Consider the following 16766-nt stretch of genomic DNA (forward strand, 5'->3'; position numbering starts at 1 on the left):
CAAGAAATCCAGCTCAGCCTTCACTAGAAAACATCTACTCTCGTTCTCGAGCTTCCTATACTACCTCTATTCACAATGCAGTTCACTACTCTCGTCGCTCTTCTTGCTTCCAGGTTGGTTTCTTTCAAGTTCCATGATTTGGCGCCGTCTCACAATATCGCAGTGTTGCGGTCAATGCCATGCCAGGTGGCAATGGCTGGGCCTGGTCAAAGTCAAGTTGCATTACCAAGTCCACTTGCTCTAAAACCACTGTCCCCTTCACTTCCGTCTTCAGCACTCCTGAGACCTCCGTTTCCACTTGCGTGACCAGCTACCCATTCACCCACACCGGTGTCGCGACCAGCGTTTACACAACAACTGAGCCCTCTGCTGAGGTTGGCACGTCGACTAAGACGGTCTACAGCACCGTCACCAAGTCCAGTGTCTGGTCTACCTACACTGAAGTGAGTATTCCCCTCAAACGATGATTCCATGATCACCTGCTTGCATCTCTCTGTAACATTTTCTCACGAGTGCGACAGGTCTGCACCAAGCAGCCAGTTGTCGGTACAAGCACCTATACCGAGACCGTGTCCGTGGTCACTGCAGACCCCTTCACCTCTACCGTCTATGTGACCGAGACCAAGACTACCGCAGTTCCTACGACCTCTATTGGCTACTCTGCCGCCACCGACTACAAGACCATCACTACCAACGTTCCTTACACCACTACTGGCTGGAGCACCGAGAGCAAGTGTGAGAGCACTACTTCTTGGTCGACTTGGGGAGGTTGGTAAATTCATTCCTCTCCAAGACGGGACCTGACTAGGTCCGGAACGGGACGAAAGCTGCTCCGGTAATGCAGTAATGTTTTACAACAACTACGCTCCTTAAACATTGTGATCTTTGTGTTTATTCTTTGGTGCTATTGACGGAATTCACTCCTTATTGCTATGGACGGGAAACAGTACTTAATTCGAGTTGCGCAATACTATAGCTCGAAAATATAACCTTTTACTAAGAATAAAGCCACGTACTAGCGGCTCTCTTTTATGGTGCTCTCACGTGAAACAGAATGTAACAACGATAATATTGCATAATTTACCATGCGCTATTGAATTTGATTGGGCAAAAACAATCAGACCCCGGTATATATGCTCGGGCATCTTTGTAGAAATGGTTCAAAAATATTGTATGACTTGACATAACGACTCTAATGCCTTCAACTAACTTAGAGGGCTGCCTAACCTCTAGCATACTTAACAACAACCTGTTTAGACAGAAAGATGTGTAAAGGTTATAGCATCTATAGAGGGCTAAATAGCGATTTTGTTCTCGTGACCTAGTACTCTGTATCTATATATTGCGGGTCGATGTCGGTAACATATCGCGGCGAAAGAGCATATATCGCCGACGTCGTATCTCCGGACAACGACATGTCCTGATTTTTGCTCTAATGTCATTTATATTTTCAAGAATATCATGTTCCAAGCTAGCCAGTAGAAGTAGTTGACATGCTAATGTTGATATAGTTCTCCTATCAATACGTAGGTTAGCAACCTTTGATAGCATTAGAGTAGCAGAGATGAGAGAGCCGGTGCAACGTAGCAGAAATTCAAGCTGTTAAGCACAGAATAGTTTGAAACAAGGGAGACATTAGAGAAAAAGTACGTAAAAGCATAGCAATGATTTGTACTGGCTTATGTACTTTATCAACCGAGGCCTGCCTTGCTTGATTTGCTGTTGTGAGAATCCCTTTCTTTGGCGATAGCCTTAAGTTGTGGATATGGAGGTATTTCTAACCTTCATTCTTCTTTTCCCTTAGTCCCCGTCATAGAGATTCCTGTTAGCAGTGGGGAGGTCGCCGCAAGAACTAGTAAATTGCGAAGGTAATTGAGATTTTTACAAAGAATGTTTGCGATATGAAGAAAGTAAGTGTTTGCCGTTCTCTAGTCATAAAGGACAAGAGCACAAGAGGATAAGATAAGAAGCTTTCTGGCAACCTTGGGTAGCATCTTGTGTGGAAATGGATGTTTGTCGTCAACTTCGAGCAGCAAGAAATCCAGGCTTCACCAGAACCTGCACCACTTACTCAAGCAATGTTGCCACAGAGTCTTGCGCATTGTCAGTACTAAGACGTGCAACAATTTCTGGCTTGTCTTTGCCTACTATTGCTTGGACGTATGTCGGTTATGTCTTGCAGCAAATACTCCGATACCACCAGGTCCAATCCTAGACCATCAATAATATCACTTTTGGAACTTGACAAGTACTTCTCGGTTACATCGAGCATGATTTCAGATGCTCTGAACCTCATGATAATTTCTTGATACATTGATGTCCGGGTCCCTTCTGGGTCAAGTGAAGTCCGTGATTTTCCCAAATCCATACCACCTATATAGTACCCTTTACAGAACCGGCGTTAACGCCAACGCCGACGCCGATAACGTCCCGAAGAGGCACTTGTCGCCATGTCTGTTCTCGAGGATGAGTTATTGTAGATGTAGACAGATCTGACTATACCTTGAGGCCTCATCTCTCCTGTAGCTAAGATAGAGTGACACTTGATACCATACCCTCTGCCCTTCTCGACGAGACGAACGGCTCTGTTCGTCCATCATTGCTGCCATTTATCATCGCGGATAACGCCGTGAGAGGAGTTGCACCTTCCGTGGGCAGTCCTCAAGTCCAGTCTCTTCCTCGTCCCGACACCATCCTTTCTTCATCTTCCTCCATCCCCCTTCATCCTCTCATCATCGTTCACCAACGTTCTATCATTCGTACACTCAGCTCTTCATCATTGCTTTGTGCTCATTGCATCTGCCGCATCTTGTCTTCCTTTGACACCTTCTCATCCATTGTCGACAAACTTCGCATCAATGGCTCCCTCTTCATCCATCGTCAGCGACGAGACCATTCCTCAGCGCACCAGAAGCAAGTCTGATGCCGAGATCGACTATTCATCATCAAAGAGTAAGTTCCCATCATCCGCTTTTATCTACACCATGCTCGTCATGTTCCACGCCTTGATACGTCGCTTCGGCGCGGATTGAGTCAGTCTACCAACCCATCGGGTCTCGGTCTTGACCACTCGGTTCCCTTCCCTTGTTGCCCTACTCTTGCTTGCTCACAACGCGTCTGCATGATGGAGCACGCGCTTGTTTTGACAAAGAGAAAATTCACTTGCCTTTCGTGACCTTTTGTTTCGCCTACCATGTTCTTCCTTCCTCTTCCTCTTCTTCATCATCATCATCATCATCAAACATTCACCATCCATTCTACTGGTCTAAGTACCATACTAACCTTTTTAAGTCTCTACTACAGAGAACTCCACCGAACATTGCTCGTCGGGTATCCAAACCGACCTCTCGTTTGATGATGCTTCGTCCGTCGAGCCCGTTGCTGCAACCATTGACGGCACGCACGACACCTTTGACCAGAACACCGATGACTACGAAGCAGTCAACACCGATGAGACCTCAGTCGTCAACCATGCTCCACCCTCAGAGCAAACCTGGTTCAATGGTGTCTTGGTGACTGCGGAGAACGCACAAGCAATCTTCTCTCCTGCAGCATGCATCTTTGTCGCCAAGTCAGTGCATTGCACATACACACGATGATATTTACTGACCTGTCGACCAGCCTGGATCGCACTCGCACTAGAACTGAGCTTACGAACGAGGTCAAGGACAAATTCGCAGAAATCGGCCAGTGCTGGGTCAAGGTTCGCTTCGACAAGAAGAACATTCCCGCTGCCTTCGTACAGTTCAAGGTAAGAGCTCGGTCGAACTTCCGGGCAGGGACGATTTGTTGGCTGACGTACATCCCAGACGATCGAGGAAGCTATGGAAGCTGATGCCCGCTTCCACGGTGCCCGCATCTCCGGACGTCCCTGCCGCATTAAGTATGCCAGAGCTCCACGTAAGTTGCTTCCTTTCCCTTCGCTTCGATGCTTGTCTGACCCGATAACAGGTACCGTCTTTGTCGCACGCCGTGATCAGCAAGAGCTTTGCCCACCTGAGGCAATGTACTACCTTCGTCCTTTCGGCAGAGTGGATCATTGGTGGACGCCATGCCACACCGAGAGAGCTTTGTACAACCTGCCTGCCGGTGCCTTCTTCCGCTTTGAGTTGTTCCAGCCATGCCAAGAGGCCCTGAGAGTAAGTCTTCTCAACTCTGCAACCTCTCCATGACATTCTCGTTAATCTCTCAACAGGCTCTTCGCAACCACCAGACTCTTACCTTCACGCTCGCACAAGTGGAGAAGCGCAAGCCTGCTATCACCTCCTACAACACTATCCTTCCTGAAGTCGTCCCTAACGCCATCTACATTGGTGATCTCCCCTTCCACATCGACGAGAATACTTTGCGCATGATCTTCAGCCACTATGGAGCCATTTCCAATGTCGACATCCGCAAGAACTTCAGCAGTGAGTTGATCTATTTTCCTTGTCGTCGTTCGCGACTAATCAGTGATCAGAGGGTATCACTTTTGCTTTCATCTTCTTTGAGAAGCCTCATGCTGCTGCTATGGCCTGCCAATTCCCTGTAAGTCAATCAGTCTCAGTCAACACCTTGAATGTTTACTCACATTCCGACTCCAGTGCGTCTACGTCAGCGGTGAACATCTCTCTCGCGTCGAGCCCAAGCGTAAGAGACATGTCCCTCGTCCTACTCTGCCTCAGATCTACAACTACTTCGACGACATGGATGGCGACATGCCCTTCTCCCGCGGAGGCCACGACTACACCTACAAGCCAGGTGACTCTTCTTATACTCCCCGCTACATGCGCGGTAACTGGCCTCCCTACTAGTGGATCACCTTAATTGCCACCGCATTTTATGACCTTTGAACTGTCATGAGAGACCATTTTGCCACGAGCTACGCTGAGATGAAAGAGAAACAAACGTCAGAGTTCGACGTTCCATGTGGCTTGCCCCGTTTTTGTTGCTTTGTATCTTTTTTTGCAATATGTTTCTGTGGATTTTCATTCTCGTTTTCTGGTTCTGCTTTTTCCTTCGCGCAATGTCTTCCAGATGATTTCTGCATCTCACCGGTTGTTACATGTGCAGACAAGCTCGGTGGAGTCTGATTGCTGTTGTCTTTTCTCTCTCGTCGGTTCGCATTTTGCTATCTCGTTGCTTCGGGTGCGAAATGCTTTCAACTACACCACTGCTCATATCGCTACAAAATTTAGCTAGACCAAGGCAATGTATCAATAATACGCTTGCTTCTTCAAAACATGCTCACCCTCTTCTCTTTGTGTTGTGTATGTTTTTCTCGACCTTTGCCAGTGCGAACGATTGACATACGGCAATAGTAGCACCATTTCTCTTCGGTCTTGAGGTATGTGCTTGCTCTCCAATGCTCTCCGGTCGATCTGATGACGCTGCAGGGGTACAATCATTGTATCGGTGACTGAGATTCTGATAATAGCGATAAACAAAGCTGGGGGCTTGTCGAGATGCAGAGAAGCGAAATACCAACACCTCTGTGACAAAGAGGTCTACATCAGACAAGAGGCTGACGCACCCTTCGATGAGTCCGGTCGGTACATGATGGATATTGATGCATCTTGATGAAAGTGGACAGAGGGATGATCAGAGGTACAAAACAACGGCATTTCTTCGGTTTAACTCATCATGGCATCATTCATTTCTCTCTCCTTTCGTAAGCCTTCAATTGTTCTATCTCTACTCGACTTCTGCTACCTTCAACTCGGTCTGTGCAGCCTTGACACCACCTGACCACTTGTCATCCTTCTTCTCCCATTTGATCGTTTGCATAGCGCTCGAGCGCAAGATATCGGCTTTGAAGCTTGTGAGGCGTTCGCATTTCTCGCCCAGGGCTTCGATTTCAGTCTGCGACGGGAATGTGTTTTCGAAAGCCTTGTGCTTGACATTTTGGAGCTGTAGCATGGTCAGCGAAATAAGGATTTGAGGAAAGGTAGGTTACACGAACAGCAAGGAAGAATTGCAAACTGGGGTTTGCGACAATCTCGACTTGCTCGAGGTATTCTTGCGATGGTAGAATGGAGAGTAAGTCTTTCTTGAAGGTTTCGTGGTTGTCGACTTCTAGGGTTGCGTTCAAAACCATCAGAGCTTTTTGCTGGTCGAGGATTGTGCGCAGTTGGTTTGGGGTCAAGGTGAATAGTGTTGAGTTCAATACTCGTAGACCTCTTGGTCGTGTTGTTTCGTTTGTCAAAGCCTTGACGAGAGTAGAGCCGAGGGTTCTATTCAACGCGACCACACCATCTTTTGCTGCTTCTTCGGCGGACTTGTCGGCGTTGTTTGTTGGATCCTCAGGATCGTCGGTCACATCGGCTTCGCTGACATTGAATGCCAATGTAACCAACCCAGGCCCAATTAGCTTGCTCAGCTCCGTCGCCTGAATCTTGCTCAAGAACTCTGGATCGGAATGCTGAACCGTGTAGTTGAGTTCCAAGAACATCAAGCCTCGTCGCGCAGTCTCCTCATCTGAAGAGTATGTCACGTAAGGCCCAATACTCTCGAAAAACTTTGGCTGGGCGAATACATCAAGCAGATGCAATGCTCGCAATCCAGGCAGCTTTCTGAAGAACTCAACACCATCCGCTTGCGACTCTTTTGACACACCGCCAAAGAGTTGGCTATAAATTACCAAGCTCTTGAGATTGGGCAGACGGTCTGCTAATTGACTCAACCAGCCCACGGGATATCCCAAGGTAAAAAGTTCGAGAGTTAGAGATTCGATGTTAGGCGGTAGCGGAGGAATGACAAAGGGTTGCGACAGCAGGCTTTGGTAGTCGTCGAGTTTGATGTCCGAGGTCAAGGTCAGGGCTCTAAGACCACCAGCTTGGGGTGGAAATTGTGGGAGCGAAAAGGTTTGGAGGGGTATTTGGGCTCCTTGGGCTTGTGCTGGATCGACCTGATCGCCTTGTGGTATGTTATTGTTGTTCTGTCCCAAAGTCGCCATTGCGTCTTGTTAGATCCCTTCTCTTTTGCGGTCTTTGGTTTGCGTGGTGAGGAACAAAAGTTTGAGAGGGCCACTCTTCTTTTTGTTTAACGGAAGAAATCGTCAATAGTTTCGGAGAATTGTTTACTTCTGAGTTTATTTGACGGGAACTGTCTATATATGCAATATGAACTACGGAGCTGCGGACAAGGAGGGACAAATTGTGGGTACGCGGGGTTGGACGCGGGGTTCTGTACATGGACAAGGGTGTTTATTGGCAAAGAATGTGATATTACAGGTAGCCTGATACCATGCCTAGAATATTCTGTATATAGTGAGAGGGGTCGGTGAGGGGTTTCAAATCCTTTGCCCAGCTTGTTTTCTTGTGACCCAGGTGATCTCATTTTCTCCAGCTTCAGAAGCTGACATTTCTCCGGACAATCAAGCTGTCTGGTTACTTTCCTGCATTTCTATGGCCATGCAGAGATGAGCTTCTGAGTAGGAGAGCGCAGAAAGTAAGATGTGAGATCAATGGCATCCAAACCTGCTTTCAACGAGGTCACCATCGATCAAACAATATTGTGATTGCGGCTAGCCGACGACTTGTCTACACTATCTCTTCGTGCTCAGGGTCAAGCATTCTCTAATACAGATAGTCTATATTGGAGATGTACCTGCTCATGAATGCGAGACCGCGTCGTGCCTCGGGTTCGATGGAATCCCGTCAATGAAAGAACAATCCTGTCTACAATTTCGAACATCGTGAACTAACGCAGAGTCCTCTTTCATCTTTGCGGCCAGACGAGCGAAGCATATCTTTCTTTACTCGACATCGACCCGGCTCGCGCATCTAGGCGGCTGTTGAAGGCTGTTGAAGATAGCAGACTCGCCGATCTGGGCTGTCATGAGCCACTGATCTGATGAGTAGGCAAGTCCGAGAAGGACCAGCTCTTCGTTGGAAAGACTGCCACAGAGGGAGAAGGACGCTACTTATAAGAAGCCAGGAACGCATCTAAAAACTTCACCTGGTGTTAGTTTCACACGCATGTGAATTGACAATTGTGACAAGAAAAGTCGTGCACTCGTGAAATTGCAGACTGGCGGGATTGACCTCTCCTGTGAGCTGGAGTCTAATTTCGGACGGCTATAGGAATGCACAGTAGTTTCCCGAAGCAGAGCATGTCCACTGAAAGCCTCTATCTTCGAGAATTCTCTCTGGACACGCCTCCAAGCAGGAAACCATTGTGCATTTTGATAGCTGAATAATCACGCTACATTGCATTGGAGAGCGAGACCGAGATGCATGAACAATGGCTGCTGAGGAGGTCAGATTTCGTCTCCAGACCCTGGATTAATATTTGAGGTAGCAGTTGTGATTCGTGATAGATAGTTATCGGAAGCAGGTTTCGGATGTGGAGCATCCAAGATGTATTTGGTTACAGAGTGCGATTGTTGAGTGATCAAATATCAAGGGTCTTGATAAGAAGAATTAGATCGGGCTGGGTCTGCTATCAAAGTCAGATAGCTAAGAGACCAGATGTATAGGAGTGGATGCCGGACGGCTATCAAAGGTATCTCCAGGCATTCCTGCATGTCGGACAAGTCGTCGGACGAGCCTATCGAGCTGTCGGATGAGCCTATCTCTTCCTCGGCCAATTATAACCATCTTTGTACAGCATGTGTGCCAGCACATCCGCGGGTCACATCGTTACGGTATCTTTTCTTCGTGATAGCGACAGCAGGTGGAGGCGGAGCTGAGTACGAAATCGGTTTGTAGATAAGGACGCGGCAGTGCTCTAGCAAACCATGACTCAAGCCAATGCTGGCCAGAGTTTGCCGAAGTTTGCCGTCTCATGTTCCCCGCCGGTTAAAGGATCAGGGTTCAGCGAGCGCCGGCGGCCCCTCCCGAGGTAGCTGTTTAGCCCCACTTCTAGAGCAACTGCACCTTGCATGCAACACAACGACGCGACAATCCTACCGACAATCGGCTTCTGATCTGGTATGTCGAAGCGATACCGCAAGGATATACAAACGGGTGGGATCCAGTGGCACCAATTGAGTTGGGGTCGATATCGACAAGATTCTATGAGTAATGCGGAGTCGCAACCATGAGGAGCAGACAAATCCTGGGCAGTCGCCTACTTCTCTTCCCGAGAGTCGTTCATGCTTGCCCGCTCTCTTAGTTTCTAGACTTCCCAATCCTCTACACCTTGACTACACCGATCATACGGTTGACAGCTTCGCCTATCACTCCGCCTATCTCAATTGAACAGGAAAACATATTCCACATGGAAGTCGTGCTTCCACTCCAAGAACAAAGGCTCGGCCAGCATGATGTCCAAGACAGAGCTCGAGCCTACAAGAGCAGAAACAAACGTCCCTGTGATTTCTGCCGCTACAAGAAGGCCGCTTGTCATCTTGAGCACAAACCGCCTTGTGAATTATGTCTGCGTTATGGCAAGGACTGCACATTTGTAGAGTCTCCTGCGAAGAGACGACGTCCCAATACCAACGAAGAACGTCCTCGAGAGCCCTTGCTACCACCCAGCAACTTTGACCTCGGAAGTGATCTACTCAGTTGGGAACCATTGCCATCCTTCATGACTGCCAGCTTACCTGGAGGCCTGCCTGGAGAGTACAAATTCGATTCGCCAATGTTCGCTCCCTTGATGTTTGAACAATTTGATCCCGTTCAAGCAGGTTTAGCACCACCATCGTCTCGTTCCACACGCACCCAGTCCGTGGAATCCATTCCAACATCCTTCTTCGACAATGCCCAAGAGCCCTCATTGGATGTGCAAGGCTCTAGCAATGCCCAGGTCGTTGGTCTGAGTGGCGAGCGCGACCCTTTTCTACTTCGCCATTTTATCTGTGACGGCAACAACGAATGTATATTCCAGAAGCACCGTCTACGAAGAGTTGGAGAGAACGACAAGATTCCCGTTCATTTCCTCATTCAGCCAAACGAGTTGGCCGCAAAATCTCAACCCGCCGGAGACCTTGGCATGTTAGACAACTTCAGAAGAGAGATCAAGAACATGATTCATGACGATATCGGCAAGAGGCTCATCAGAATGTACGTTCTTGGATGCTTGCAAATCGCGCTTGCATACTGATCAAAGCAGTTTCTTCCGTTTCGTACAGCCGTACTTTCCGATCTTGTCTCGAGAGCGCAGCATGAACAATGGCGACTACGACCCAGAAGCCTTCCCAACTTGGCTTCTTGCCGCGGTCTATGGTCATGCACTGCCATTCTGTATCTTCGACGATCAGCTTTGTGTCGATGTATACACTCCACCATCTGTCGACTCCCTGTTCCAGATCGCTTGGTCAGCTGTGCAACCGAATTATCATACCCCATCGCTATCAGTCGTCCAAACACTTCTCCTGCTTGTGCAGCGGAAACCGACAAACAAGCACGTGGCTGATACACCAGCCAAGTGGACAATGGTCACAGACGCAGTCTCAATCGCTCAGTCGCTAGGCCTCAACCTTGATCCAACCGACTGGCCGCTGCCTCTGTGGGAGCAACGACTCAGAAGAAGACTGGCTTGGGCTGTGTTCAATCAAGAAAAGTGGATTGCCTTGAACACCGGTCGAAGCTCACACATCTTATCAGACGACTGGGACGTTTCTCCGCTGACACAAGACGATTTCGAGTTCGCTGAAGGTAGCGATGACCGAGCCTACTCGGAACATTTTATTCAACTTTCAGCACTTACAGAAATTGTGGACGATATCCTTCGTAACCTGTTTTCAATCAAGGCAACCAAAAAACTCTGCAGTTCTCTCGACATGACGCTGGAAGTGGCTAAACCGCTGAGAGTAAGATTGAGCCAATGGTACCAGGAGCTGCCCTCAGATCTCTTGCCCACGGTCAGAACTGGACACGGGCATGATCTGAATGCGCAGGGAGGACTGCATCTAGCCTACATGACAGCAAAGGTTCAGCTGTTCCGTGCTATGCTCCGTCCAACGAGCGAACCAGACACACAAGCTACAAATGCATTGCGAACTGGAGCGATAGCCATGGGCAAAGAGCTATTCGAGTTCCTTGAAAGTCTGGATGCCAATCATATGGAAGCTTTCTGGCCATCCTGTAAGTTCCCTCCCTTGCTCCCAATCTTCAGCTTGAGCAGTCACGACTAACACACTCTCAGACTCTCGCACCAACTTTGCCATAGCGAGCAACTTTATGGTCTTGCTTTTTGTCACTTCTCCAAACACGGCAGATGCAAAAGAATGTCTAGATCTGCTCAACTCGTGGAGAAGCTTGTTGCGAATCAAGTCTTGCAGTTGCGATTTACTGAATCTGGCATTGTTGAGATTGGATGTTTTGTCCGTTCGCGGGCTGGACAAGTTGATCAATTTCTCGCCATCTGCTTTACAAGTTTTCAGAGAGCAGCAGACGGTTTAGGGAGACTGGCATGTTGTTTATGAACGATTATGACTTCACGTTCTCAGAATACTTGGTGCTGGAGGATGTTCTGCTTTTCGATTCGGTAGATTGAGCAATGCATCAGTTCATGACTTTGTTTTCTCCTCCATCTCTCTACTCATCCCAAACGACACAAGTGACATTTCCACCACCAACCCATCTGGCCACAGGTTTACCCACAGTCCCCAAAGCAACATCTCTCTCAAACACAACAACACTTTTATCATACTGCAAACCCACAGCCAACAAGTCACCCCACTTGTTGAGCGAAAAGTGTCTTGGGAACATTCCTCCCGCAGGCCAGAGCTGGATATGCTTGAGCGAGCCATCTTTTTGCAGAGCAAATGTTGACAATGAGTCTGAAGGGATGGAGGTGGTGTTGTGGGGAGATGGGTTGGGAATGTCGAAGGAGGTGTTGTTGCGGTTTGAGACGATGAGGAAGCGGTTGTCGGGCTTTTTTGACGTAGATGTCAGTGTTCTGATGCATAGAATGATGGTGGAAATCTAGACTTACAGAGATGGCAATCTCAGCTGCAGCATTGCCTTCAGGAACAACAAGGTCGCCATAGGAGGTAGTATTGTAAACCTCCTTAAAGCTCATACCACCAGCAGAAGGATACGAAATCGCAAAAGAAGTAATCGTATTCCCTAACTCAGAAACCAAAAACATGAAACTCGTCGATTTAGCGCCAGAAACACCATAAGGTTGGTAGAAAGCAACATGTCTGGGTCCCGAGCCAGGAAGAACAGCAAGAGGTTTCTCAGCCGTGAGTTCGTCAGTCTCAGAGTCGATAGAGAAGATGCGAACGAGGTCAGCTCCAAGATCAGGGACAACGATGAATTGACCGGTAGGGTCGAGAACAGCTTCGTGCTCGTGAGGTGCATCTTGTCTCTCGGCATTAGGACCAGGCTTGGTCAAGTTGAAGAGGAAGTCTTGCTCAAACGCAAAATTACCGGTACGGTTTGTGTCCAATTCCCAAGTGCTGAGTGCGCTGCCAGAATAGTGTGCCAATGCGATTGAACGCTTCTCAGCAGGGTTGCCGTAGATGACGCCACTGACAGGGCCGCTAATCGTGGTTTCGCGGTGGACTTTGGTCAGGCTGCCATCGTCGCCGATGGTGAAGGATGTGAGTGACCCATTGGTGACTTCTAGGCCTTCGTCAAGACAGTACAGGGTAGCGTGATTGGTGTCGAAAGTGAGCCAAGATGGATTTGGGGCGCAGCCGGTATTGGCAGAAACTTTGGTCAGAGAGTAGTGACCACCGTGCTCAGTCAAAGACAGGGTAGAGACATCGCCAGAGTAGTCCGAGACGAAGAGATTCGTGGCAGCAGTCAAAGAGGCCGCAGCACAAAGCTGCAATGAGCGGATAAACATCTTCACAAAGAATACTGTGGGTAAGGAAAGAACAATCAAGAAGAAACAGAGGCGGTGTCACCTACGCTACTTATACCGGCACAAATGAGTCTGGCGCTTGCTACCTTACTACATCAGGAGCGCTTATTGCGACTAACAGGCTGACGCATAGTGCTGTTGACATGATGCATTCAGCCGCCTGCCTGTAAAAAGAATGATGCTGGAAACACAAGGCGGAGTGAGGTCGGAGCGGGGGTGACAGCCAACCGATCCGCTATGGTGGGGACGTGCTTGGCGAATGATGATGATCAACAATTCGCCAGCTCTGAGCTAGGGCATAAGCAAGGTTCAAGCGAGCGAAGGGTCAAGGAGCAGTTGGAAGCATGGGCATTGAAAGATGTTTGATATAGGAAGCCGTGGCTTTTTTTCTAGAGCTGACATGTTCTGTTGCAATCGGTCCATCTCACCCTTCGACGAAACAAGAGGTGACAAAACCATGAGGACTTCCTCAGCGGGCCTTCTTTGACTGGTCTCTGAGCTGGGCAGTGGACTGGTTATCGTTGTTCCTAGACTCGAGATCGGCAGCCCAAAGAGCAGCACCAGTAGTGTTGGTGAAAGCGAAGAAGACGCCGGCGATGGGGACAAGCTCCAGCAGAGTAGCAACAGTACCGAAACCGGTGTATGCGCCCTGTCTCTTCTCGATCCACTCTTCCTGGCGAGCCTTACTCATACCCTTGAGTTGGAAGTATCTGGCGTGAGCAGCAGGACCAGCGCGCTTGCCTTGGAGAAGGATGAACATGACAGTACCGACAACAGGGATGAAGTTGAGAGGCAGGTACATGACATATCTGATGATGGCGCTGGGAGCGAATTTGGCGAAGGGCTTCTTGACGAGCTTGCCCAGACGACCGATAGCATCACCGCCACGACCGACCTTGCGCTCTCTGGACACGAGTTCGGCCTCGCCCTTGGCAACCAAAGTGCCGTCGAAGGTGTTGATCAAGCTTTCCTCAATAAGGAACGTCTTGGAGAGGGTATTGAAGATGGTGCTACTCTCGTTCAAACACAGCAATGCGGCATTGACGGCAGCCAGAGGTCCATTGAAGACTGCAAGAACGGCAGCTTGGGGAAGGTATCCAAAGAAGAAGACACCAGCGAGTGTGGTGAGACCGAGAGCGAGGGTTGGGAGGAGCCTGTTTGCGAGAGGCTTCCAGAGCTCGCGTTTCGAGAGGAAGTAGAAGATGCCCTAGAGCAAAGTTAGTCTGGCTATCAGGTGAGTGCTCATTGACAGGGATGACGATACCTTGATGGGATAGAGGTAGGCTCCAGACTGAGCAGCATCTTGTGCCAGGCCGGCGACTCTCTGCGCTTCTTCGCGCACTGTCTCTTTGACTTTGTCTTGTGCCGTCATGGCTGCTGAGTACCCAAGTTGAAAGAGGATGTTTTGAATAGAGCAGATGATGCAGAAACTCTTGATTTTATTGTCGCGAAGGTTTACAGTTGCATCGCGTGCCAATGACAATCACTGACATCATTTCAGCCACAACTGGAGCTATCAGCCACAAGCTATGCCCCTCACTTCGAATGCACAAGTTATGCAAACACCTCGAGTAAACTTGCCCTCCGATACCATCACCAATCATGAATATCACGGGAATTCATTGTCGTGGATATTGACATGTATCTTTTCATCCTGTGCATCTTTCCCAAGGCTCTCTGAACTCCAAGCCCAGAGCGTCAAACACATTCTTCTCTGCTTGTTCCATCGTATCTGCCTTGCCATCCACATCTACGACATCTCCAGTTTTTCTGTCCCTGACTCCAGAAGAGTCAAACTTGTAGTTGTACGTCTGTCGAACATAGCGGCGAAGATCACGTTGGAACGTGGTGCCACCTGACCAACCCATGACTGCACAACCAACTGTCTTCCAAGGTGAAATGATTATGTCGACTCTGCGATGCGGGTTTGGATTCTTCTGCTTGGTATCAGAAGGATCGAGGTCGAAATTAGGGTTCTGCCAAACTACAAGGGCCTTGTCCAAGGAATCAAAGCCATGACCGTGAGCGGAGGAAGAGTTGAGAGGGAGTGTCTGCTGCGAACGATTACTAGTCGTCGTGCTGATCAGTAGGGTATGTGTGATCCAGTTCTCCTCTTCCAAGCTCGCCACAATGTCGGTGATGATGTTCAAAGTCTGGTCTTCGTCTGGGTGAGATAGGATGATATCCACATCTCCCGAGCTCTCTTTGCCTCGCCGGTAGCCACCGACTAATAGACTTTGCATACCCTTATCGCGGACCTTGACGGCGTGTCGGTGGATGGTTGAGGCAATCTCTTCAACTTCCAAACGAGGTATGGGAAGCAGAAACTCGTCATAGAACTTGACGCCAATCTGCTGTACACGAGTCAATGTACTCCAGCCATACTCAATCACATCATCCAGATCCCTCCATCCTTTCTCTTTGTAGAAGTCTCTCGCTGTTGTAGCTCCTACGCCCCAGATGTTGTAGAATAGCCTCTGAATCTTGAGTCCCTCATCGTTCTCAGCGTTGTCTGCTTCTTGAATCTTGCCGTAGTTAGCAAATTCCACGTAGAGGTTTGCTATCTTGGCATCACAGCCAGGCAAATATAAGATCTCTCGTGCACTACTGAGCTTGTAAGGATAAGCAGCCAATGAAGCGATACTGGTGCTGTAAGCCCGTACACCTATCTCATCGCCTGTCAACAATCGAGCCAGCTTGATCTTCTCGAGTTGCGCGATGAAAGATGCGTTCGGTGAGCCAGCTGGCGTCGATCGTTGACAGGCGTACTTCACCTCGTTCTGCACCCATGGAGGCATCTCCGGCAGATCTCCTGACTGACCCAAGTCATGCTCGGAAGTCGTTTGGTGTAACAAGTGGGCCCGTTTCGTGTGTGGCGTAGGTTGGAAAGGTGCAGAGACTCTACCTCCGCCGATCTGACCAAGTTTGCGATGGCTGCGTTGCTGAACAGGTGAGGAAGTGTTCATTTCTCCGTCTGCTCTTGCTCGTTCCAAGATTGATTGGGGCGTTTTGAATTGAGCTGAGAAGCTGGAGCCTTTGATGGGCGTAGTTGTGTCATTGGGTTTCTCAACACGACGTCCTTGGTAGAGTAGGTAAGGCTCTATAGGAAGGGTTGTGCCTTGTTTTCGACAATCCATGAACCACTGCAGCCTTAAGACCTTGATATAAGGATTGGAAAAGTATCCTTCGTTCGGGGCTCCATTCGCTGGAGACTGTTTGCGCTTGCGCTTGACAGACTTTGACTCGTCCTCAATCTCTGATTCGATATTGCCGTCATGATTGGTCGAGTTGTCTTTGTCATTCTTTCCAGTACTTCCTACTTCGGAAATTCTCTGCTTCTTAGCATCGGACGCGTCCGACACATGGTTCTGCGAATTGGAATCCTTAACTATCTCGACTTCTTCAGTGTGACATCCTTTGGATCGCAAGTCCAGCTGGATGCGCCTCTTCCGCTCAGCTTTGGTTAGGACAATTTGTGCTTCTTTCAGATCATAAGACAGTAAGCCTCCAGCTTCGACGACATCATCTTCCAATTCATGTAGCTCGCAAGTGTCCAAATGTGATTCCGAGACGAATATGGGCGGTAAAGATGAAAGTTGAAGTGTCGGTTTAGACGTTGGATCTGATTTCTCCTCCGCAGCAGGTTCTGGTGGCGGAGGAGAAGAGGCCATCCAATGGGGAGAAGACATTTTGAAATGGTGAAATACTGTTGGCGATGCAACACGTCGTCCAACACGGCTAGGAGTTTCTACAGGTCCCTAAAAGATATTGTCACAGGCATTCGCTGGTTCTTCGATGCTCGGTGACTAGAAGCCTCTGGAATTATCATACTTGTTATCGATGCAGAACATGTCTTTCATGCAGGTTGGATAGATGGAACAGTCTCAAAGGTAAAAAGGCGTTGTTGTTGGTGACGCGATGCTCGGCTCAAGCTTCTCCGAGAGTCCGAGCCGAGAACAATTCTGGAGTTGCGACAAAACAATTGAAACTTTCAAAGCTGCGACGAGCGACGACGTACAGTA

The 16766-nt window shown here is 48.8% G+C and overlaps 7 protein-coding genes across 7 annotated transcripts; 3 read left to right on the forward strand and 4 right to left on the reverse strand.

Moving 5' to 3' along the window:
- Positions 1–75: 75 nt before the first annotated feature.
- On the forward strand, positions 76–776 carry M437DRAFT_62495 (uncharacterized protein; the record flags this gene model as incomplete). Its single annotated transcript, XM_041024093.1, has 3 exons — positions 76–113; positions 164–443; positions 522–776. The coding sequence occupies 3 exons, from the start codon at positions 76–78 to the stop codon at positions 774–776; spliced, it is 573 nt and encodes a 190-aa protein (XP_040883299.1).
- Positions 777–2858: 2082 nt separating this feature from the next.
- On the forward strand, positions 2859–4793 carry M437DRAFT_80773 (uncharacterized protein; the record flags this gene model as incomplete). Its single annotated transcript, XM_041027417.1, has 8 exons — positions 2859–2952; positions 3292–3571; positions 3622–3751; positions 3810–3900; positions 3952–4139; positions 4196–4409; positions 4460–4527; positions 4584–4793. 8 exons carry the CDS (start codon positions 2859–2861, stop codon positions 4791–4793), a joined length of 1275 nt encoding a protein of 424 aa, XP_040883300.1.
- An 880-nt stretch (positions 4794–5673) lies between these two features.
- On the reverse strand, positions 5674–6934 carry M437DRAFT_62497 (uncharacterized protein; the record flags this gene model as incomplete). The annotated part of the gene is made up of 2 exons (XM_041024094.1): positions 5674–5889; positions 5942–6934. 2 exons carry the CDS (start codon positions 6932–6934, stop codon positions 5674–5676), a joined length of 1209 nt encoding a protein of 402 aa, XP_040883301.1.
- Positions 6935–9201: 2267 nt separating this feature from the next.
- On the forward strand, positions 9202–11330 carry M437DRAFT_80775 (uncharacterized protein; the record flags this gene model as incomplete). Its single annotated transcript, XM_041027418.1, has 3 exons — positions 9202–9989; positions 10039–11012; positions 11074–11330. 3 exons carry the CDS (start codon positions 9202–9204, stop codon positions 11328–11330), a joined length of 2019 nt encoding a protein of 672 aa, XP_040883302.1.
- Positions 11331–11465: 135 nt separating this feature from the next.
- On the reverse strand, positions 11466–12726 carry M437DRAFT_39200 (3-carboxy-cis,cis-mucoante lactonizing enzyme; the record flags this gene model as incomplete). Its single annotated transcript, XM_041019963.1, has 2 exons — positions 11466–11804; positions 11866–12726. 2 exons carry the CDS (start codon positions 12724–12726, stop codon positions 11466–11468), a joined length of 1200 nt encoding a protein of 399 aa, XP_040883303.1.
- Positions 12727–13213: 487 nt separating this feature from the next.
- Positions 13214–14116, reverse strand: M437DRAFT_39545 (uncharacterized protein; the record flags this gene model as incomplete). The annotated part of the gene is made up of 2 exons (XM_041020031.1): positions 13214–13951; positions 14009–14116. The coding sequence occupies 2 exons, from the start codon at positions 14114–14116 to the stop codon at positions 13214–13216; spliced, it is 846 nt and encodes a 281-aa protein (XP_040883304.1).
- A 277-nt stretch (positions 14117–14393) lies between these two features.
- M437DRAFT_39375 (DNA polymerase beta-like protein) lies at positions 14394–16415 on the reverse strand (the record flags this gene model as incomplete). The annotated part of the gene is made up of 1 exon (XM_041020000.1): positions 14394–16415. One exon carries the CDS (start codon positions 16413–16415, stop codon positions 14394–14396), a length of 2022 nt encoding a protein of 673 aa, XP_040883305.1.
- Between the last annotated feature and the right edge of the window lie 351 nt (positions 16416–16766).

The sequence above is a fragment of the Aureobasidium melanogenum genome, assembly GCF_000721775.1.
Source record: "Aureobasidium melanogenum CBS 110374 unplaced genomic scaffold scaffold_2, whole genome shotgun sequence".
Classification (NCBI taxonomy): domain Eukaryota; kingdom Fungi; phylum Ascomycota; class Dothideomycetes; order Dothideales; family Saccotheciaceae; genus Aureobasidium; species Aureobasidium melanogenum.